This window comes from Atheta coriaria, unplaced genomic scaffold, assembly GCF_025399875.1.
Source record: "Atheta coriaria isolate IRGN ID8LTWV9N9 unplaced genomic scaffold, Caltech_Dcor_3.1 hic_scaffold_6_pilon, whole genome shotgun sequence".
NCBI lineage: Eukaryota > Metazoa > Arthropoda > Insecta > Coleoptera > Staphylinidae > Dalotia > Dalotia coriaria.
The window spans coordinates 7,838,003-7,857,951 of record NW_027045448.1 but is presented as its reverse complement, the minus strand read 5'-3'; the positions used below and the strand labels follow the sequence as shown (position 1 = coordinate 7,857,951).

General features: G+C 41.6%; 1 protein-coding gene and 1 long non-coding RNA gene across 7 annotated transcripts in view; one reads left to right on the top strand and one right to left on the bottom strand.

Moving 5' to 3' along the window:
* The window catches only part of LOC135795046 (limbic system-associated membrane protein-like), a 159,924-nt gene that overhangs the window by 52,223 nt on the left and 87,752 nt on the right, over positions 1–19,949 (bottom strand). For all 5 annotated transcript variants that reach the window (XM_065306596.1, XM_065306600.1, XM_065306597.1 and 2 more), the window contains 2 exons: positions 13,433–13,555; positions 733–933 (listed from right to left, as the gene is read on the bottom strand). In XM_065306596.1, coding sequence (XP_065162668.1) covers positions 733–933; positions 13,433–13,555 — 324 coding nt within the window. The remainder of the gene's footprint in view (positions 1–732; positions 934–13,432; positions 13,556–19,949) is intronic.
* The window catches only part of LOC135795049 (uncharacterized), a 96,866-nt gene that overhangs the window by 55,681 nt on the left and 21,236 nt on the right, over positions 1–19,949 (top strand). For both annotated transcript variants that reach the window (XR_010549016.1, XR_010549015.1), the window contains exon 3: positions 17,298–17,364. This is a non-coding gene — a long non-coding RNA (uncharacterized lncRNA). The remainder of the gene's footprint in view (positions 1–17,297; positions 17,365–19,949) is intronic.

The window sequence follows — 19,949 nt, the reverse complement described above, 5'->3', positions numbered from 1 at the left end:
ACAAAGAAATCGTTTCTAATCGGACCTACCCTATTTCCACGCAACTTGGCTTTCTTAGACATCTTGAAAAAAAAATATATAAGCACGAAATAAGGCACAAATAAAATCCCCTTTCAAGGCAAGAGATTTGGGGCCGGGGTTAGGCTTTCTAACGTAAGCAGCCGAAATGAAATCTTTAAAAGGAGCGAAATAAACACATCGCACTCCTGCACAAACACACCGGGAACACTTCATTATACCTGTCTACCTCGGCGTGTCGGCGCGTTCCTTCGAGAGGGCGCGAGGAAGCGAGCAAACAGTCGCGCTGCGAAAACGCCGCGACGAAGAAGAGAAAAACGAACCTAATCTATGCCGCCACCAACACCGCCAGTGCTAAGAGATGCTGAACAGTTGCTTCTAGCTTTCCCCAAAGGTATATCCGAGTCAAATTGAATGCAAACAGAGGAAAATCCAGTTATTTTATGTTTGACTTTAGAAAAAGACGCCCACGCATTTAGCGAGGCACTTGTTAAGGGGCGCGAAAAATATGAATCAATAATCTGTTATTATTGATTAGATAAGGAGGCAAGCGCAAAAGAAAACCGCCAACTAGGTCGATTAGCATCTTGCAAGTTATAAAGGACCCTCTGCCATACGTGGTACGGTGTGGTTTCTGCGGCGACGACATAGTATGGTGCCCGGCACTCATGATGGCAGGCGCGCGCATTGTTTAATAATAGAGTGGGCACTCACCGAGAATTTCCACCGTGTGCGTAATCTCTCTCGGTTCCAGCGTGCCGATCTGGCAGACATAGTCACCCGCATCCTGAGGTCCTGCCTCCTTGATCTGCAAGTTGTAGCCGTTCACAAGGCTGATGCGCGGATCCGGCGAGACTTTCATGTTGCCGGCGGAAAGCACGGCAATGCCACGCTTCCACGCCAGTACGTAATGACCTAGAACAAAGAACGCAAAAATTATTAGGTATAAAGAATAGTAATATCATCCGGGCGATAAAATTATTTAAAATTCCTGCGAATGATGTGATCAATACGAATGAAATACGCTGCGAGAATATTCAGAGATATTTCTGGTTAAAAATTGAAAGAAAACCGCAGTGAAAGAATGCATTGCATCGACGGAGTTGGATGGCAATAAAAGCGTATAGAATTGATTTCGAATTCGCATGCCGGCCGTATAAGGGCGATAAAAAGGGCGCCGCCGACGCGCGATTCCGAACCGAATTACACCCGAACCGCCGCCAAGTTTATATGCACGTGAAGATATTACGCGCATATAAATACGATTGTATAAACTATTCCGATGCATATAAAACGAAAGCCGCAAGACGCGCGCACGCCGCAGAAACAAAAAATGATGACCATGCGATACGCAAAAACGCGGAAACGTATGCAATAATTTCGACGGTAGTCATAAAATATTGTACACCTCATGTTTTTTGTGGCGATGATTGTGGCCAAGGTGTAAAAAACTTTTTGAGTATTTTTTTTTGTTGAACAACTCCACCCTAACAAATTACGGCGCTTGCAAATCGAGCGCTCGGGCATGTGTGCGCAATAAAAAGCAAACAACGCAAACAGAGAAAACAAAGCCAGCGCGCAAATAAAGTTATAAACCAGGCAGTAAAAGTGAAATTTCCGCACGCAATCGAAGAGGTGTACGTTTTTTGGCGCAAGGATTGTTAATGGCCATCGCGGAAACAATTTCTGATGCGTTTCACGCAACTACGCCGGCTGAGAGTTTACGGCGGCGCGAGCCCATCGGATTATTATCTTACTTCGCTGAACGGCGGCGGCTGCGGAGGCGGCGAGCGATGGGAAGCAAGCGGAAGTCTATATTTTATTCAGGATATTCAAGATATTTCCCAGCTCGCAATTGCTCGTAACTCTCGTGGGGCGCACCTCGGCGCCGGCAGCAGCGCTGATTTGGAAGTCTCTCGCCGGTGTGCGCCGCCTCCATCAAAACCACCGCTTCTCCGTTTCGGCGGTCGCGTTCGCCGAAGCGGAGCGCCGGCAACCATCAAGCAGCAAACCTTCGTTTCGCTTGTTCCTTGGGGAGCTACAACCCCCGAGCGGCGGGCGGAATGCCAGCACAGCCGCGATTGTAATATCCACACATTCTTGTAATTGCTTAATAATTGTTGCGAATTTTAATTGATTTAGTTCGGGGAGCGCGCGCGCGCGAGTGAATTCAAACAGTTTGCTTAATTCGATTGCTGCACCCTGCATCCAAGTCAAACTTCGACACTTTGCCAACGACCTTGAACGAAACCATCTCATCCCTCGCTACCTGTATCGTAAAATTTCGTGATAATATTTTAAAGCGCTCTCATGAGGATGAACATACGGAATAAATTTCAAACTTATTTGAAGTAAAATCGTAAGGTGCCAACGAATCGAAGGAAGGGATGATGGCAACTGAGATGGTGGAAACTTTGCTTTGAACTTTGCTCGTTTGCTGCAACTTTAATATTTACGTATACTTTCTAGTTGGCACTCGACGACGGCAATGCGTCTGCGTACCGGTTGCCTGTGTAAACAATGTAATATTAATTAGCAAAACATTTGCTCCGAATAGTTCTCTGAGCGGGCCGAAACTGGGGCGCAAAACTTGCCGCTTCCCGGACGAGTAATAGCGCAATTACACGCGGCGCTCCTCTCACCGGGCATGTAAGACTGCAAATTTGTCCAACAATGCTTACATGATTGCTTCTTGAAAGTTTCACGAATGAATATTTAATCATTTTCTGCTTCAGTGTGATAAATGCAAGTTTTGTGAGCAAGAAATTGAAAATTGTAAATATCGCATATTATATATTACGAATTACGCATATAATTCACTTATTTTAATCAAAAAAGTCCACATTTCACGTATAATAAATTTTGAAACTTGTGAGTCGTGTAAACTTGAAAATGTACTGATGAGAATTGAGCGATAAACATAACACAATCCGACATAGTTTGTCGGCGAGTTTTTCGACAATCCCCACGTCCGCTGCCCACGCGATAGAAAATACAATCGACGCGGGCCCGCAAACTAATAATAACTTCAATCGAATCCTCTTCCTACGCCAGCCTGCGACTCTCAATCGACGATTCCGGACTCGGGGCTGTGCGCAAAAATAAAACGCTGCAAACGTATTGCACACACGTATTGCTTCGCTCTCTCTCGACTGATACAAAAGTAGTTACGAACAGCAAACAAGCTCACTACCCTCGAAAATTGAACGCGTGGTATTATGACGATGTCGTTGATTCGTTTGAGTTCATATCCAATTTCTGTGGCTAATTTCAGCGTTGATCGTTAGAAAATTCGCAACCATAGTACGTAGCTACCTACCTGATAGTGAAAATACAAACCCCTTGCATTGATACCACAATGTTTGCAACACGATGTGCTATGCGCAGATAGGTTCAGACTGCGGGAATGCACTGCGTTGTGTGCTCGAATATTCGCCGCCACTGCGAACGTCGATGTCGATAAGGACGCGGCGGCAGATAGCGCGGTTTGATCGACAAGCCGCCACTCTGCCGTAGTAGTTATTCCTGTTATTGTGCGATTAGATAATGCACGTTCGTGCAATTGTTCGCGCTGCGCATTGCCAAATATGCAACAGTGCGATAACGCGCGGGTTTTACATTTTACGTATATATAAAGCCCAGCGAATCGAAATTATAGATACTCGTAGTTTTGCGTGCGTGCATATGTTAATGCGGCAAATTCGATAATACTGCGCCGGGAGGCATTGTAATGTCCTCGACGCTATTGTTGCTAATGTTGTCGTCTGTTTGTCGATGCGGTTTAATTGGCGGTCGACTAGTCCAGCGGCCAGCGTCGTGTGTTATGTACCAAAACTCAACGCGTAGCACTGGCCTAGTAGCTTTCACAGCTCACGCGTTATCACACAAGCCTCTCGAAGCTTTCGACCAATTCCATCACAAATCGCTTTGCGTGTATTGGAATTAAGCTAAACTAATCCAGCATCAGGGATCAAAAATTGTGATTTTGGTTTGCTTGGATAATAATTATGGTTATTGTGTTGGTAAACGTATCGATTAGCGGGCGATTAGTCGCGTTAATAAGATATGATGCGCATGCGCGTGATTTACATTGATGCAGCGTTGACAAGTCAAGCATTATATTATCTCTTGTGCATACCTATTATAAGCCGAGGCCAAGTTAATTAACAATCCTCGTGTTGCATCGCAGCGCATTCCGCGGCTCATTATGATGAGCAAACTAATTAATAAAGTTAAATTTGTATTTGCCAATCGCCAATCATCCTCTTATAATATACATGCCTACAGAATTTGTTTTCAATATCATTGACCACACGATTATAACTTTTAAAGTATGTCGTGATCATAGTTCATATTAAACTCTTATCAAATAATATCTACATGTTTTAAAATAAAAACTCCAAACGGTTGGTAATAAAACGTTCGTTGAACGTAAGTGTCAGATGTAATCGTTTATAATTAAATATTAAAAACGTTACGTGCGGGCATGTCACTGCCCGCATGTATCATAATTTGTTACAACGACATTGCTTTAAATCTAGGATTAATGACGAGGACGTTTTCAGCACGCTGTGTGCTATGTGTGAACTATAAGATCACCATGACAACAATTCAACATAAAAGTGCGCATTTAGTTTCCTAATGCAACTAAAATTTCGGATACAGTTTAAACATTAAAAATATGTTGGCTGACGCGTATGCTGTAGCCTGGCTCGTACGTGAGTAAAGGAGCGAGCCTTGGCGCACGACAGATGCGACATTAAAATTTATGTCATGTCACAGGATGTGTATTCATACGGAGTAAACGGAGCATGCGACGCGAGACGAAAGCCGCGCTGTATAATCACACGCCGAGTCCATCCAGCACTCTTCTTCTTCTTCTTCTTCTTGCAGAAGGACGTCAGGACGCAGTCCTTAAGCATCGCGAGCGAGACGTTTAACCGCTGGCGCCGCGCGAAACCGAGCAAATGCGAGAGGAAGGCCAATCACATCATTGAAGCGCTAAAAACGACGACCGGGCAATAAAAACTGAGCTTCCGCACGACGCGTAAGAGCGCATAATAATGGCCATCATAAAATGAACGAGGAAGAACTTTAACTCACGAAAACGTAAACCAAAACCGAACCGACGCAGAAATAGTGTCCTGTTTTACGATTCTTACAACTGGTAAAGCAAGCTGAATCGGTAAAATGACACTTTTAGACATTGGTAAATCCTTTAGTGACTAACGATCGGTCTAAAATTACATACGATTGTGTTTTAATGCACAAATCGTACAATGTTTGATGATTTGACGATCAGTTAGAAATTATATGCACGCAAATGTGGTTCGGCGTCCGGTATCGAATTTCAGGAATAACAGAATGACCATTACGAATCAATTACGCCGCCAATATTGGCTCGAATCTTCATTTGATTGTCGGCGCACGAACGAGCGGTTAAGCTACCCGCCACTGCAGTTTAATATAGTTTCCCTGACCGGCGTCCAGACATCAAATTTAAATTTCAACAAACACATCACCCATCAAATACATATTTCCACCCAGTGTTATGCGTACTGTGGTTTTATCGCTGCCATCGATGACAATACCGCTGATATGAAATAAAACGAATTAAAACAATCAGTTTTTCGTACAACGAAGGGGATTGTTTTGTAATTATTGATAATAAACACAATCTGCTTTTGTTCGATCTCGTTGGCTTGGCGGTAACACACCCAAGCAGCGTTTGCAAATGTTATTAAATCATCTCGAGCGTAAATTAATTAATTTCCTTTTGACTTCCGCGAGTTGTTTCAGCGAGACTTCGTAATTGTAAGAAAACGCGTAATTAAATGTTGCTCGCTGCCGCCGCCCGAACGCAACTCAATCTTTAAACGCATTCAAACAGCAAAACAGCACAGCGCGCCACAAAAAGAGAAGCATTGTGTTTCTGACACACAAACGAATGCTTTATTCCTTTTCTCAGTAATCGCGCGCGGCAGCGAATTTTTACGTTTTGTGTTTGACAAATTGCGCCATAATCCACACAAAAAGAAATATTCGAATAATCAGTTTTGCATACCGAGTGGTGCCATCTAGTGTGGAGTGGCGTTGGATTCTTAGTTAACACACAAATATAAAGTGATGTGATGCGATGCGGTGGATTTGTTTCCATAGAAATTCAAATTTTCGGCTTTGATCTCGATTTTGGATCGCGAATATCAAACGAGCTTAAATCGCAATGCGGGATTATGAAAAAATAAGCGAAGAAAAAAAACTAATGAATAATTTGAATAACAAAGTCGCTGACTTGTGAGCCTTATTTGACATGCAGAGAAATGCTGCAGGCATTGATATTTGCCTTATCATTAGGCGATCGTTATAAAATCTTATTTGATTTAGGGGAGAGGGGGGCAAAGTGGGCCCCATAAGCGAAAAAAGGGGATTTGTTTACCTTTTTTCACTCGTTACCCTATTTTTTACATCCTTGTTCAGTATTCAATATTAATAAGCCGTGTCTATCAAAATAAAAAAAAATTAAGAATATGGGGCAAGTGGGCCCCCGCCCATAAAAATTTTGCTATTACCTTTGTATCCATTGTTTTGCTTATATATTTTTTTTTTCATTTCTTACTTCGAATTTGTTGATGTGAGTTATTTTCCCCTCTTATTTATCAAAAATTTTAGGGGGCCCACTTTGCCTCTCAATTTTTTAAGCCAACTGAATTTCAGGGGCCCACTTTGCCCCCAGGGGCCCACTTTGCCCCCCCTTCCCCTAACTATTATTTATTGAGCGCCTCATAAAAATAATTTCCGTTTGCCACAGTCGATGTCCTTTGTTCTTTTCACGGAATCAAGCAGTGATTTTCTTGCGGGAATAAATTATACCTCAGTCGAGTCGCATGAAGATATTTTTCCTCAAATAGAAATAATATCAGATATTATTTTAAAATTTCGCCTCTTTAAAAAGCACTCAAGTAAATAATTTTCCGCATTAGTCGGTTCGAGGCGCGGGTGTGGCAAATAAAAAATGCAAAAGATACATAGTTTTCATTAAATCATTCTTGAAGATGATAAAAAGCTTGTCGGCGGCAAGCACGAAAGAGGAAAACGTCGCGGCGCACTGACGAGCGGAAAGCGAGACTCGAGCTGGCTGCGAATGGCAACTGGAGAGTTGGACACGACGAAAAAAAGAACAAGAAAGGCGCAAGAATTCGAATACGTTCTGGTAATAAGTGCGTTTCCTCGCGCGCGTGTGAAAAATGCCGCGACATTCGAGACGACCGCGTGAGCGCGTTTCCATGTCGCTTCGCGCATCCGGTGTCACTTTTTATCACTCATAATTTCTATTAGACTTTGTGTGTTTTTTTCCTTATTCTTCTCTGACCTAAATATTTATTTCCACTCAAGTAAAATTTCACATTTTTAAAATGTTATATTTTATTTCTACATAAAAAAAAACGTGTTAATTTACGTTGCGAATATGCAGGCGTGATTCCAGGACAAGTTAAATTAGCATTTTTTGCGTTATTAATGTTCGTTTGACAAATAGTAACGGAGTTAAGTAATCTCGAGGCCTTGTGAAAGCGCACGGTGCATTCGCGCGCGCGCGCGAAATTTGCAACGAGTCAGTTACATTAATGAATCCACTTCATCTTGAGACGACGCAGGAGCTGACGAGCACAACGAGTACACACTGTGCTTGTGCTGCTACTACTGATGAATAAGTAGGAAGTGCATACAAAACAGCGCCCGGCGAGAGCGACTGTGAATTTACAATTTACAACATCCGCGACCCACGGCGTGTAATTTTTTTACGCGATTTCATAATTTACAAGCGGGCAATTTGTCTTCGTTGCCGTCTCGTGGCCATTATACGCTCGCGCTACGTTTTACATATTATTTCATGATTTTTGTGCGCGGCGCTCTCTGCTACGCCTGGTATTACCCGCACTGCACGTGAAATAACGTAATAAAATAAACTGCAGATGCACCTTCCAGATGTAGCTTGAATGCAGTCAATCAGTCTTGTTATTGTCGTGCGCTGGATTGAAACTCGATGATGGATTCCATGATTCCGGATAAATTACATTTACATTATTCATGTGCGTGGTATACGTATTTATTTTCTTAGTATATTGTATTCTCTAGCGAATGATTTCGATTAGTTGTTTATGGGTGCGGTGAAATTGAGTGTGAAATAGTTTTTGATTAGAAACTGCGCGTAAATTAATCGCAAACGTCTTTAGTTTGTTTGCAAGCCCGGCACAGCGTCTCCGCAGTGCAATTTCGACTTTTATTAATAGCGTTTCTATTAAAGGGCGACAACTCGCCTACTTTTATGGCCTATAAAATTGAACATTTTACTACTTCGGCAACACCACCACCCTAACCGCTCTATCCGCGGCAGCCATCCGTTTGCCTGAGCGGAAAACGCATCATGAATATATTACCGCCGTCGCTTAGATAACGGTTCTATAATCTAAAAAGTTATCGACTCTCCACTTCGATAAAAGTGTCTCGATAATTTTCCGCCCAACTATGCTCGCCAACTAGCTTATTAAAATCGCTCACGGAATGCGCCGCGTGGGCCGAATTTTACGAGGTGTGATTATGATGAGTTTGGGTCGCACGCCGGAAAAAAAAAACGAACACACAACAGAAATGCGGCACGGATCATAATTGAGATATCTCCCAGGCGTGGAATCCGCAGCGTACTTGTTTGAGCGGCATAATGAACTCATAAATTCTTCTCTCTCGCAGGTTTCCGGGGTGAAGAGGTGGGCTTTCGCGATGTGTCGCTGTTTTTGCGGGGTTTTAACCGCCCCACGGTTATGACACCAGCGATCGCGAGGGTCACGCTTCGGGTGCTTGGGGAAAAACAATTTTCCTCTTGCGCCCTCTTAAAAAATACAAAAAACATGCACGCGAAAAAAAGCCGGCTCGCAATGCGATAAATTTATTATTTTACAAGCGCGCGACACTCCGCAACCGCTTATAAAAACAAAACGAGAAAAATATTTTACGTGATTTCGCGTGCGCATTCAAAAATTACGCTAATAAAACGGCAATGAAACAAAATTTTAATTTGGATCATCATTTTTTTTTCGTGAAAAAATGTGCACTGTTTTTATGGTGAAACAAAACGAGATAATGGGTCGAGTGAGCCATTTCAGACGAATGTATTGGAATGTGGCTACCTGAAGATTGCGAAGTAAAGTGTCGGTGTTGTAATGAATGGAAAAAGCGGCTAATAAAATAGCAGAAAGAGGTGCTTCTTGCTTTTTCATTGCAGCTGGGCGTAATGAACTTTTGTTTTGAAAAAAAAAAAACACCGGCCTTGGCGAGCTTGCGAGTGAGACCTGGTAATTGCACTGAAATAAATAAACTGAGCTGTAGGTGCGCCCAAAAGCAGGAATATTTCCTGCCAACAACGCCCATGTCGACAAGATAAAGAGAGGAACCAGCTGAATGGGCTAAACTTCCATTATGAACTTTCCACGCGCGAACGCGTAGCACGTAGCTCATACCTGCGTAATAAAACAATGAAGAATTTTAAAAGGGTAGAAATATTAAAATTCTTAAAATTTTCTATTAACCATTGCAAAATTTTACACAAATATCTCGCCGAGGCCAACTGAAATTTACTTCATTCAGCTGATTGTAATAACAACAACAACAACACAAAGTTTGCATAACATGCAAGACTAGCGTTGTTCATTTTTCATTTGTGCAAATTTTGCGTGTTGCCGATTTTGCAATTCCAATTATTCGACGTTTTGTGCATGCCACATTTCGCGCAATTCCCATCGTTCATCGATTCGACATGCCACAGTTTGCGCATTTCTCTGTTCGCATTAAAAACAAAACAGCAGAGAGAAAAAAAAAACAAAAGCTGGAAAAAAAGCAAATGCAGCTTGAAATGTAAGTCAAACGGTTTGGCCTGGATGAGGCATACACAAGCCTGACGGCTTGTTCTGTATTTTATTTTAATGGCCGTCACGTAGTTAATTAAAGTGCAAGTGTGTCAGGCATGCCGGCGTGAAATTTCTTTGTACGCAATTACGAGAAATGCGCCTTTACTCCTTTCGCCCGCTTTTCCACGAGGATTGTTTTGCAATGAAACCGTACTGCAGGCAGAAGTCGAAGTGGCCACATTCTTACATTCTAATTGATTGTAAATAAATCGATTCGGTCACGCTCGACTTGTACTGTAATGGCTACTTTCGCCTCGACGAAGGAAATGGCGAAACGACGAAACGATTTCAAGTGTACAAAGTGCGATTAGAATGAGGCAAGAGGCAAACATGCTTCTAATCGTAAGAAATAATGCGATATCCGTGAGTTTAACGTTGCAAAACGCCCCATTGACCTCAACAAGCAAAAAAAGCAGGAGGCGAAAAACAATGAGCGCCAGAAGAAAAAGTTGTTAGCATCCGAAATATCGATCCGCGCCCACTACCAACGCTCTAATCGCCGAATAATATCTAATTGCGCGCGCTTTATATTTGCGCGTTTCTTTTTTGTAATTTTGTTTAAACTTTTCCGGGCGCGCTCGTTACCAAGACGAAAAAGTTCACAAGTTCTCACAGAGGACGTGCGCAGGCAGCGAGCACGTAACGCGAGCTTCGACCTCGTCGATAACCAACTTCATTGCCTTCTTTAACCTTCTTCAAGCATCTTCAACTCAATTCAACTTCGATTCGTGCACAAGCCGCGCGCTGGAACATTGTTCCAATGTTTGGGTTCGTTGATGAGTTGTTTACATTTTCCAAAAAGGTTTTCAAACACGATTTGAGCGCAAAATGTTTTTTCTCCGCCTGCCAGCATTTGATTATTCAAGTTTAATTGCACGCGCTTATTAACGTGGATTATTCCGGGACTAATCTTGCCTCGGGGGCGTGCGCGACCTAAAAATGTCCAACGTCTAAGACATCCTTTCGAAATATTCCCTGGCAGGTTTCGTAAATGATGTGTTGTTTGAATAAACAGCGAAAATCAACTGCGACCGAGTGTGGAAAGCTCGGCTTGTGCGGAGACAAAGGAATGTTGCAGAACGGAAGTTTTCCCATGGTGTTTTCGTGTGCAAATGTATGTAGATATCAATGTGTGTGCGCGAGTGGGCGCGAGATGTGTTTTGGCGTCACTGAAAGGGGTTTGCCCAAACAATCTGGCGCGCACCGTTTCGCTTTGCGTCGCTTTTCATAGCGAAACAAGAAATGTAGATTATGCAAACGTCAGGCAATAGCTCCGAGTCGTTGTCGCCCGCGTCGCTTTGAGCAAGGGAAAATCAGGCAACCCACAGCTTGGCAACAAATATCAGGGATGGGGCGACGAGTTACCAAATTAATGCTAATTTACCTTTTGCGAATTTATTAATGCCCAGTAGGGGCAGCCGCGCGCGCGATTTACGAGTGTTGATAATGTGTGATATAGGCAACCCAAGGTGTCCGGGTAGCTTACACTCCGGCTGCACAGCTTGGGTTGCGGCATATTAGCGTGAAATCGAGACGTTCTCGGAAGTCGGTTCATACGCTCGGCGCAAGCGGTGACACGTCGTGATATTGCAAGTTCAGATTGTAATAACTGTTCCGCTTTGCTGTTTGCTTAGCCCCCGCAGCGCCCGCACTATGTTATGAGTAACTTTACTCATACTTATGTTACTCGGGTGAATTCATATCACTGCATATAATCCATCAAGATGACATTTTTATTTGAATTTGTGAAAGATGTAAATGTCTGCAGTGATTTTTTACCACGTTTAAGTAGTTAGTCCTTTTAACTTGTACATTAGGTGTAAATTAAGTACCTAACTTCATTATCAACGACTTACTTAACGTCGTCAGCTCGAATTTGCCATTACGCGTGCGGGTACCAACCTACCAACCGCCGCCCGTATTAGTTTCCAATGCATTTACGCCCCCCGCATTAAAGTAATATTACGACGACACATTGCGCGCCCGTCGCGTACGCCCTTGCGTATAATTTCGAAATTCGAAGCAAACAGCTACCGAACGACCAGCGTGTGCGCGCGCACATCTTGCTAGAGCGCTACTTATAATTCTAATTTAATTGCAAACTCTTAGAGCATTCGAAGCGAATTCACGTTTACGGCGGCGTTTCGCATCTTCGGTGTCATCTAAAGTTGGCTTCAATTGCTTACGACGTTCATCTTCGAACGTAATTTAAAACTGCCTTCACATCACGTCCAGGATATATTATTCATGCGCTGGTCAAGTGCTTTTACGACACAGTTACACGAGTTCTTCGCCGGCGCAAGGTAGTCGAATGATAATCATAATATTGCTATGAGCATATTATATTGCTATGAAACTTTGAAAATTACATTACTGACAAGCCACACTCACTCATATTATGAGCGTTCGCGTGCTTTGGAAAGAAAAATATTTAAATTTAATTACATCTGATAATATCAAACATTTGTGGTAGTAATAGCTTGTAAATATTTTAATTTCGTTGAAGTAAATGACCCGGGACATTAAAAAGTAAGTGAACGCATAAAATCGAAGCAAACTGCGCAATAAAAGCCGACGCAAATTGACTGACCTGGTCACGGCGATAGACAATAAGCGAAACTATAAAACCGCAAGTGTTGTCACCCTCATGGCTGTCGCCGAAGCACTGTATTTTTAATTAAGAGCTGTGATAGTAAAACAATTTTACCAGCGCGTGGGCACTCGGAAAAACGGCGTAAATTCCAATTTGGAATTTGCTCCGCTGCCCACGGCCGCTACCTCTAATTAATGTATAGTTTACAACGCGTGCGGGGTTCGCAATGTCGGGGCAATGTGGAGACGCGAGAAGAAAAGGGTTCGGAGAGGGAAACCTTGTAAACGGTGACCAACTTTCGGGTCCCGTTTGGAGAATTATTCTGTGCAAACTTCGCAAATGCAGGTTTCGCGTTCGCTTTGGTGGTAAATATTTTATATGTTTGCGAAGTAATGGCAATATGCTGTTCATGTTAGCTATTAAGTTGAATAATAATTTACGAAATTCAATCAATAGTTATGAAATTTTTCTTTCAAAATCTCAGAACACTGGGAATTGTTCGATCAATTTTGGACGTCTTTGTGCGCCATTTGGTGTTTTTAAAATAAATAAAATAAAAAAGTGAAATTAATTAATTCTTGCGTAACGCGAAAAAGAAATAGAAAATGATAATCAACAACACCGATGCTCTCGACCTGACCCATTTTAATCCGCGTGTTCTTACCAGTCAGTCCTTCGCAGAGATTTACGATTTTAATTACAGATTTTCAATGAAACCGGAAACTCGTTGCGCGATAAAAGTGTGTTCGCCTTGTGGCACTAAGACACAATCTTTACTTTTAGTATATATTTTGAAGCGGCTGCTGCAGCCTTGAGCTTTTGTAATATTTTGAAATATAAACAATAAATGAAACACACTCACCAGGATTGGATACTTCGCATGGCAGGATCACCGTCTCCTTGTCGACGATCTTGAACACCTGGCTGGGCGTCTGGAATGTGGGCAGCGATGCCGGATCCACCTTGATTGTGGCCTGCCGGGATCCTGCAACACGTACAAAAAATAGTTAATAAATAATTTTCGTGCTTCTTTCACTTTTTCTTTGCTCGACTTGTTTTTTATGTTTGCTACAATACGTGGGTGGATATAAAAGTGTATAAAAAAATCTAATGTAGCTGAAGTAATTGCAATGACCTCGACGTCTTAAGAAGCAAATAACTAAGAAAAAACTATATATTACAAAAGCGCGTCGCCTCTCCGAAGAAGAGAAAGCAATTCGTACGTTCGACTCTGCAGTTGTAGTACCAGCATACTGCGCTAGCCTAGAATGCGAAGAGAAAGGACGAAATTTATGGCGCATCCATTGCGATGCGAGCCATCCATTTCTTTTGTGATTTTCAGGCCCAAACTGCCATTATAAGCGCGTGCTTATGGTAGCTTCCTAAGCTTCCTTCTACCAAGCGGAAGTTTTCAGTTTTTTTTTTCGAAAGAAAAGAAAAATATACGCAAATAATTGCAGGACTACGTTTAATAAATAATTTAATCTCGCTTATAAATTAACTCGTTTCGCAACAGCAATGTGGCAATGTTTTAGCGCTCGCAAAATATGAAGCAAAAATGATAAACCGTAAAAAATCAAATTTCCTTTTCTCCGCCCCAACGCTGTTGCCGTGCTTCTGGTTTCGCTTCGGCTACGCTCCTTTTAATTCGTTTCGTGCACATTATAAGCGTTGTACGTCTTACTTTCTTACTTCTTATTTCATACTTTAAGGTTTTTTACTTTTTTGCGCGCACAGGCGGCAGGAATTTTAATAATGAAATTTAGGCATTATAATTATACCCATCGCCATTTCTTCGACTTTAGTCGCGCGCGCGTTTCCTTTGCTTGTCTCGTTTTGCAGCCTTACGAAGGCGCAGCCAGTTTTAGTGGAACGCACATAAGTCGAGGATCAAGGAGCGAACGAATAAATGTTACGAGAGCAAAAAAAACGCAGTTGGTAGCTAGGGAACGAGCGAGTTACCGAAACGCAGAAGCGCCGAGGAGCGCGGTGGCAGATTAAAAAAAATATTTCGCGAAAGCTTCCTAATTGAATTTAATATGCGCGTCGGCAGTCGGTTATTCCTTGCGCTTTCTCCCGGCTCGGATTTGTTGCAACCTACTCGGCTGCCTTTCTCCTTTTTCGTTTTCATTTTATCCTCTCGCAACTGCAGCTGTATATTCATTTAACCGAAACTTTTCCCCGGAACAGTACAAATAAATGTAGATTTGCTCGATTCGCAGACGAAAACGAAAAAAAACCGAGCGGAAATTTGCGAAACGGGAAAAATTAAGCAAAAAGCGACGTAATAGAAAACTTAGTAAAATAAGACGTGAAGGCGGCAGTGCTAAATTACGAAATCGCAAGATTAACGCGATCAAGAATGAAATTAAACGAAATCGGACACATTTACATTTTAATTAAGAATTTTTCATTGCGTTCATTAATTAACCGCCCCTGGACCGGCTCCCCGGGCGCATTCCAACCAGCCTCTCGTTTGGGGAATACCGACGGAAATAATCGGTAAAAAAAAGCGACCGAAATAAGGGGGTTGCGGTGGTGGTAGCGGCGCGATACCGAATACTACTAGCACGCGGAGTAATAGAAACGGGGAGAGAAAAAAGGAAATTATAAATTGAAAAATACCAAAGCCTCAACGGACCGCGCGCACGCTCCGCAAGCCAAGACGTATTCATTGCGACGCTTCGACGAATTCCTACGACTACCTGCCCAGCGCCTCCACCAATGCTTATCTGCGCTTGTTTGCATTCAGCAGCAGCCAGCTGGGAACGTTTTCAATTACACTGAAATACAAGACATTTTTTTCGCCATCCAGAGATATTTTTTAATCCGCCATCGAAATTGTGTTTTATTTTATTATATTTACACCCGCACACATGTTTATTACTCGTTTATCCTTTTTCGTATCCTAACTTCAATTTCCAAGTACATATTGAGTAGATCTGGGCTGAAAACGTATAGTGTGCGCGCCTCGCATCAATCATACGCCTTTTATATAAAGTCAGCCATGTGCAAGCACCGTGGGACGCCGGCGAACGGACTCCGAATAGAGGATAACACGCGGCCCCGTTTAAACTTTGCTCAATTTACAATTTACAGTCCGTCTGCTGGCGGGAAGCTGGCTGGCTCCCTTGATCATCGCGCACATCGCACGCTCGATGCAACTATAAAAGAGGCAAAGAGGCGATAGGTACAAATAGTACTCTGTCAGTACCACATGTGTGCAGCGTGTTGCCGCCTCTGCCCTGCGGAACAGAACAAAAAACGACGCGAAGATTTCCAAGATTTCGCCGTTCGGCCTTCGATTGCGCGCACGAGGTGCACCTTTTGCAGAATATCTAGGCAACCGGGTGGGTCTATGATGATTGAAACACGTTTACGAATAACTGCGCACTGCGCGCTCGCTGCATCAAAGCGACTTGTGCAACTTTGTGTAATAAAAGTTTTCTTTGCCATTCTGCATTTACCTTTCCGCTGATAAGATGGAAAACATTGTCGAGTAGCGTACTCCAGTACAAATCCTGGAAAACCTTATTATTCTTTTGCCCGAACGACTTTTATTCGTATTTATGCATTTTAGGAAATTTTATTTTCATAAATATCTAAAGGGCACAATTTCATGTGTAGAACATTGCTGCACTTCAAAAGATTAAATTCGTCGCGGAGACATGTGTCGGTTTTCAATAAATTGGATAGTGTGCACTTAAAATATGAAATGCTTCATTTTTGACATGCTCAGATGTTACTATTACAAGATACATTATGACCTACTTAAGCGAAATTATTAATATATTATGAGTAAATGCCAAAAACTAGTGTTGGATCATTTATATTTACTCACTTAATCTCAGTAATAAGCCTAATACCTTGGAGTATGCGACTTGTACTTCGAAAAAGTTATAAATTGCATCTGCCGGATGTTAAAGCACAGCAATAAATAAAACATAAAATAACAATAAATGATATTGCCACACTTACTCAAGTTTCATGCTTTCATAGAGAAAGACCACAAACAGTAAATCAATAGCTTTATAATTTTGTCCGAGTACGAGCCAAATATGGTTGTGGCAACGAACACGTTGACTTCTCGAGTCGAGTGCATGTTTAGTATGTTTGGTGCATCAGTGTTAGAAGCCCACTCTCACTGGTGATAGCAGTATCGGAGTCGTAAAGACCGTTTACGATGGCGTGGCCGTAAAACGAGAAACAGACGGACAAATCGACCATGCCGACATAAATTAACGCCGAACGCGTGACGCCGCCGGAATGCTGATGAATCTATCACAGTTCGATTGGTATTCTATTGCTTGTCAAAGTAGTAGGTGAATATGGATACGGATGCGCTTCGGCTGAACTAGAATTATCCAAACAAGCTTAATAATGCATTAAGGCGCTATTACACCTCTATTATTTTCTATAATCTTAAAGATATCACCAATCTATTATGCAAATTGTTAGTTTATAATAGTAGTTGTAGGTTTGGTTGCTACTAGTTTGAATTGAATGCAAGATAATGAATGCATTGAGGTCAAAATAATAACAGATTGATGGCAAACAAATTGAATTTATAATTTGATTCAATTCCGTAACGAAAATAAATAACAATTATAATTGAATTAAATAATTGAAAGCAGCCTAGAGCACACATGAATTTTATTTACGTAATTTTTGAATCAAAATAATAATTTTGATCAATTTATGTAGTTGATTAAATTTATTATTTACAGATTACCAATATTGAGGGAGTTCAAAAGCGAAGGATGATTTTCTTTGGCAGTTACAGCATATATAAAGGTATTTATCATTTTTTTCATACATATGTGGAATACCTACTTGCAAAAGTAGATATTCCATATAGCAAAATGAATGTTAAGCATTATTAACGTGAGAAAAAGGATTTATTGTAATTATCTTTTAAAAATATGTAACTGGCGTTTGCGTGGATAATGAAATGCCACGTAATTGCAATCCTTTGAATTTTCTTTCTGTGACATTAAAATTAAAAATGCCGTTTAACTAACTATAACAGAATGACATCAGGCGACTTACCTGCACGCAACTACTAACTATCTTGAAAAATAGGACATTAATTGCAAACGATGTAATATAACAGAATAATAATCGGTTACGTGTGCATTGAAATGAAACGGAATTAATCGAAGTGGAATTATTGCTACTATTAATTCAACTAATGGCGAAATTATTAAAGGGAAAATAGCATTAAATTAACGTAATTATAGAGAAAACATTCAGTGAAGAAAGTAACCAAATAAAAAAGTATTTCACATGAAAGTTATCAAGATTTACGTAAACATATTTATTCAGCCGCAATGTCATCGTGTTTTCGATTCGCAGCGTTCGCGCATCGCATAACCGCAAGCAGACGTAATTATAAGTCACATTACATGAAATTTATACATTTTAAAGTTGCAATCGCAGGAAGGCGGCGCCGTGCAACGGCGACCGCGACGATTCCTTAAATTATGCTGATTGCAATGGAAAAACGTTATGTAGATGGGAAAATTGTTATATCAGCAGAACTCGCCGCGTCGCACACACCACTACAGGCCAATTCCATTAGGGGAATTACTTTAGATTTTCATTTCCAAGTTATCATCCCTCGGCAAGTAAGTGCGCCGGCGATGTATGGTCGCATCGAAATAAAAAGGCGAAAACGCCGGCAGTTTTATTCGTCGATTTGGTGATATTTTTAAACGGGACCAACGCCAGAGTGCTGGTTGTTACAGATTGAAATTGTCCTAACAATTGGATTAAAATGTGCTCAACTCGGTAAAACTCTGATTTATGGCACGGATTTTTTACGTATTTTACTCGCGGACAATAACTTTTATTTCACTAAAAAACGCAGCGTCCGGAAAAATGTTTGGAATAAAATTATCGAGAATTATTTAGGTATGAAATACGCAAATTAGGTTTCAATTTAATCGTGTAGGAGTGTGTCAAGCGTCGAGCGTTAATTAATTTCCGCAATAAAATTGCTAATCCACCTCGCCCCTCGAGTTACTTATTCGATTAATCGTTCGTTTTGTCGCAGAACTCATTAAGTCGGGCGAGCGTTTCCTACCCTATGATTGATTACCGCATTTGTTGCTCTCGTGCGATCCACCTCCGATCGCTAAACGTTTTCTGTCGTATTCTACGCCTCTGCTTTGCGGGTGAATTTTATTTTATTTTCAAAACACATTTAAAAAGTTCATTCAGATGGTTTTAAAACAATTTCATGTTTCCAGCTACTTTGAGTCACATTTTTACTCTTAATTGTACTTGTAAAAAGCCGAGCGCAGTTTCCACCGGCGATAAACATTAATTTTTCCGCTTAACTTTCCCGCATCCCGCGCAGCAAGTTCTAAGCCGGTTGCTGCTAAGTTTGCATACACCTTCTTCGAGGCGTCGTGCTGAGATCGTTAAAAAACTAAAACAAGTGCGCGAGCATGCAGGAGACTCATTTGGCTCTCGGCGCGCGCGGCGCATTGCTCGCGAGACTGCCGGCTTCTCGAAGAGAATCGCCTGGGTTAAAGTGGCGGTAATTCTGGTCGTTACTTTAAGCGCATTTAAATGCGGCGCACACATCGCGCCACCGATTGCCAATAACGGTTAAAGCTATTTATGCGACGATAAAATGTATCGGCTAACAAAGTTTTTGAATTACTCGCGAGCGACGCGCGCGGTTAATGCACCAATTTGCGTTGTTCTCATCTTCGCGAAACTAATTTGTTTGCATTACCATACTGAGACCAGATTTCGTTTCATGTTCAACCTCTTAGGAGTGCATCCTGCACAATGTAGCTTTAAATTAATTTTATTGTATTATAAAATGTTTTTACGTCGTTTTTTCGAATTTCTTGCTTTGATTCTATTGAAAGCTTGGCAGCAACGAGCACAATGTATAGTTTCCTCGCATGACGAGTTTATATACGAAAAGTTTCGCAAAAGTTAACGCAAAAAGCGGGCGCCAAAGTGAAAAAGTAAAAGGATGCAATCAAGAAGAAAAGTGGAAAATGACCTCCTGTCGTCGCAAGATACCCCACCTACAACTCGCCAGCTCTCTCCGTGCGATTTTCATTTCATTCACTTCAACAACGGCGTACAATTGCGAATATAGAAATATCCAACGTCGCCCGCCAGCAGCTCGTGCATCGTATTCGATTTCGTCGAATATCGACTCTCGAACATATTTCTACTTTAAATCCGTTTAACGTCACTTTGCGCCAAGTTTACGTGGAACGTCCCGATAACGAACATTTTTTACACTTTCTATACACTCGTTTATTACACCAGCTTAAAGAAAGTTTTTAAACCACTATACCGTGCACTATTTACTTGATTGAAATGCGTACATTCGTTGTGTTTGAATAAAT